Source organism: Camelus bactrianus, chromosome 7 (assembly GCF_048773025.1).
Source record: "Camelus bactrianus isolate YW-2024 breed Bactrian camel chromosome 7, ASM4877302v1, whole genome shotgun sequence".
Lineage (NCBI taxonomy): Eukaryota > Metazoa > Chordata > Mammalia > Artiodactyla > Camelidae > Camelus > Camelus bactrianus.
Window position 1 is genome coordinate 13,803,134 of NC_133545.1, and position 3,959 is coordinate 13,807,092.

Consider the following 3,959-nt stretch of genomic DNA (forward strand, 5'->3'; position numbering starts at 1 on the left):
GTAACTGGTATCACTATTATTTTTAAGTTAATCAGTGATGATTGTACATCATTGTGAATATCTTTATTGTCACTGAACTGTATACTTAAAAATAGATAAAATAGTTATGTTATATGTATTTCACCATGATTTTTTGAGCAACTGACCAAGATTAACTCAAAGTTTTATCAAAGACTCTATGAATTTAGGTTTGGCTTTTAAAAAGAAAACTGCACAATTTAAAAAGAAACAAAGAATCTAATCTTGGAGTTTAGAAGACTATGATAATAAAGAAATATTTGGAAAGAGAACAGGAGGGAAAATGTGTAAACATTTAATATGAACTGATCAACACAAAACTTCAACCAGTATAAAGAAGTCTTATTGATAGTAAGTGGATGTGGAGGAAAAGATAGTTTAAAAATAACATAAAATATAATTATAAAATCCCACAGCTTACTTCAGGGCCATTATAACAGGAGTTTTTAGTCTAAAGACCATAGATTAAATGCTGTTAGAAGACAATTGGACTCTCATCTTACATCATCTGCAAAAAAACTGACTCAAAATGGATTAAAGACTTAAAATTAAACATTAAACCTGGAACCATAGAACTCCTACAAGAAAACATAAGGAAAACACTTCTTGACATTGGCTCTTACAATGATTTCTGGATATGACACCAAAAGCACAAGTAAAATCAGATTAAGTGGGACTGTATCAAACTAAAAAAATTCTTCACAGCAAAGGAAATAAGCAACACAATGAAAAGAAAAACCTACAGAAAGGGTCAAAACATTTGCAAACTGTACATCTGACCAAGGATTAATATCCAAAATATTATAAAGAACTCCTACAATTCAATGGCAAAAAACCTAAATAACCTGATTTTAAAACGGACAAAGTAACTGAATAGATGTTTCTTCAAAGAAGACATACAAATAGCCAACACACATATGAAAGGTGCTCAACATCACTAATCATCAGGGAAATGCAAATCAAAACCACAACGAGATATCACCTCATACCTGTTGGGATAGCTTTTATCAAAAAGACAAAAGATAAGTGTTGTGGAGGATGTGGAGGAAAAGGAGCCCTTGTACATTGTTGATAGGAATATAAATTGGTACAACTGTTACCGGACCAGATTCATTTACTTGACGCACAGCAAGCCAAACGCAGGGATTGCCGAGTTTGCAGCAGAGGAAAGATTTATTCACACGTCAGTCAAACCAGAAGACAGAAGAACAAATCTCAAATCCGCCTCCCCCAAGGCTTGGGGCTGGGGTATTTATGGAATAAAGCTGAGGCTGGGGAGCATGGGGGGGAAAGGTGATTGAAGATAAGAAGAAGATGAGGTGATTGTTGGTTTGCACAGAGGCAACAGGTGCACCTAAACTACGAGCGCCTTCATGGGATGAACATGGATGTTAGCATGTTCTGAGGGTGGACTTTTTGGCCCTCTGGCACCAAAAGGTCACCAATCAGACACTCATTCATGACCAGCTGGAAGGTCAGTGGTCTCAACCAGTCTTAACTGGCTCAAGCCTGAACTAGACACGGCTGAATCTCAGTTCCTGAAAAATGACTTGGGCAAATTTCTTATTGTTTAGGGTACCTGATGCTTGGAGGACATGCAAGTTTTTGTAAAAATAATTAAAGCAAACTTGATCAGTGAAGGCAGGTTACAGTTCATTGTTTCCTAAGCAAGTTATAGTTTAGCGGCTCTAACTAATGGCTACCCTCAGCTTCACAGCCACTGTGGGAAACAGTATAGAGGTTCCTCAAAAAAAAATGCTGATGGGAGACAAATACAGTTGCACATTACAATGGCAATATGAGCACAGGGCAGTATCTGAAGGCATGTATAGCAGAATTTTTAGGGAAAAGCTCACATGTGGAAGGTGACAAAAAACCTGGTAGCTGCCAACGATAAAGAACAGAGACTTTCCACCATGAGTTCCTTCTATATAAAGGAGAAGTTCTACTTCAAAAGTTTCCACAGGAGGATTTGTAATTCCGAAAGAGATTAAAGTATCCAGAGCACTTAGTTTAACACGAATAGTGAAAAGAGAAAAATATGATAAAATGTAGCCAGATGGACATTTCTAAGTACTTCATGCTCATGAACATTCCAGAAACACCCTGAGTAGAGATATTATAATCCTAAGTAATAAAATTAATTCACTGTGGAGCTTTTTCCACCAAACCTCTCTAAAGACTGAGAAACCATCAGGTTTGTTGGCCCTAACATGATAAAATTTAACTTTTAACTTATGTTCTGTTTAGAGCTTCAGCTTTCTGTATTTTGACTTCAAAAATAGACTTGCTCCCAAAGAAGAGTCTACCTTTTATTATTATAAGAATGACTGAGGGATTTAAAATATTTATCTAGAACAGTAATATAGAATAAAATCCTAGAATACTCTATATATAATGGAATATTATTCAGCCATTAAGAAGAAGGAAATCATACCATTTGTGAAAATATGGACATTATTTTCACAATTGTGGGCATTATCCTAAGTGAAATAGGTCAGGCAGAGAAATACAAATACCATATAATCTCACTTATATGTGGAATGTAAAAAAATAAGCAAGCAAAAAACGAAAAGACAAAACCAAGGTTACAGATAAAGAGAACAGATTGGTGGTTGCCAGAGGTAGGGGGTGGAAGGGTTGGCAAAATGTGTGAAGAGGATCAAAATGTACAAACTTCCAGTTATAAAATAAATAAGTCATGGGGATGTAATATACTACAAGGTGACTATAATTAATACTGTATTGCATATCTGGAAGATGCTAAGAGAGTAGATCCCAAAGTTCTCATCACAAGAAAAAAACTATCTATAGTGACAGATGTTAACTAGAATTATTGTGCTGATCATTTTGTAAGACATACAAATATTGAATTAAAAAAGAAGATTAAAGCTCTTTTGGTGCCTAGCACAGCCATGGCTCATGGTCCCAAGAAGCACCTGAAGCATGTAGCAGCTCCAAATCATTGGATGCTGGATAAACTAACTGGTGTGTTTGCTCCTCGTCCATCTACTGGTCCCCACAAGCTGAGGGAATGTCTCCCCCTCATCATTTTCCTAAGGAACAGACTTAAGTATGCCTTAACAGGTGATGAAGTAAAAAAGATTTGCATGCAGCATTTCATTAAGATTGATGGCAAGGTTTGCACTGATATAACTTACCCTGCTGGTTTTATGGATGTCATCAGCATTGACAAGACTGGAGAGAATTTCCGCCTGATCTATGACACCAAAGGTCGCTTTGCTGTCCATCGTATTACACCTGAGGAAGCCAAGTACAAGTTGTGCAAAGTGAGAAAGAACTTTGTGGGCATAAAAGAAATCCCTCATCTGGTGACCCATGATGCGTGCACCATCCGCTACCCTGATCCCCTCATCAAGGTGAATGACACCATTCAGACTGATTTGGAGACTGGCAAGATTACTGATTTCATCAAATTCGACACTGGTAACCTACGTATGGTGACTAGAGGTGCTAACCTGGGGAGAATTGGTGTAATCACCAACAGAGAGAGACATCCTGGTTCTTCTGATGTAGTTCACATGAAAGATGCCAATGGCAACAGCTTTGCCACCTGGCTCTCCAATATTTTCGTTATTGGCAAAGGCAACAAACCATGGATCTCTCTTCCCTGTGGAAAGGGTATCTGCCTTACCATTGCTGAGGAGAGAGACAAGAGACTGGCGGCCAAGCAGAGCAGTGGATAAAATGATCCCTAGGTGACAGGATTGGAATTAAGTCTTTTACTTTAATTAAAGATAATACCGAATTTAAAAAAAAAAAGAGGATTAAAAAAGAAATAGCCACTGATTAGGTAACAAGTGCTATGCAAAAATCTGTCCAGACACTACTTAACTGAATAAATTTGGAATAAACTCCCTATAGTAATCACAAATAGAAAAGTCTACATCTTACAGAAAGAACATGTACCCTTAAGTATC

At 37.1% G+C, this 3,959-nt stretch overlaps 1 protein-coding gene across 1 annotated transcript; it reads left to right on the forward strand.

The window, feature by feature from the left end:
- Positions 1-2,902: 2,902 nt before the first annotated feature.
- On the forward strand, positions 2,903-3,740 carry LOC105063044 (small ribosomal subunit protein eS4, X isoform-like). Its single transcript, XM_010947489.3, has one exon. It carries the CDS (start codon positions 2,934-2,936, stop codon positions 3,723-3,725), a length of 792 nt encoding a protein of 263 aa, XP_010945791.1. The 5' UTR covers positions 2,903-2,933; the 3' UTR covers positions 3,726-3,740.
- The last annotated feature ends 219 nt before the right edge of the window (positions 3,741-3,959 follow it).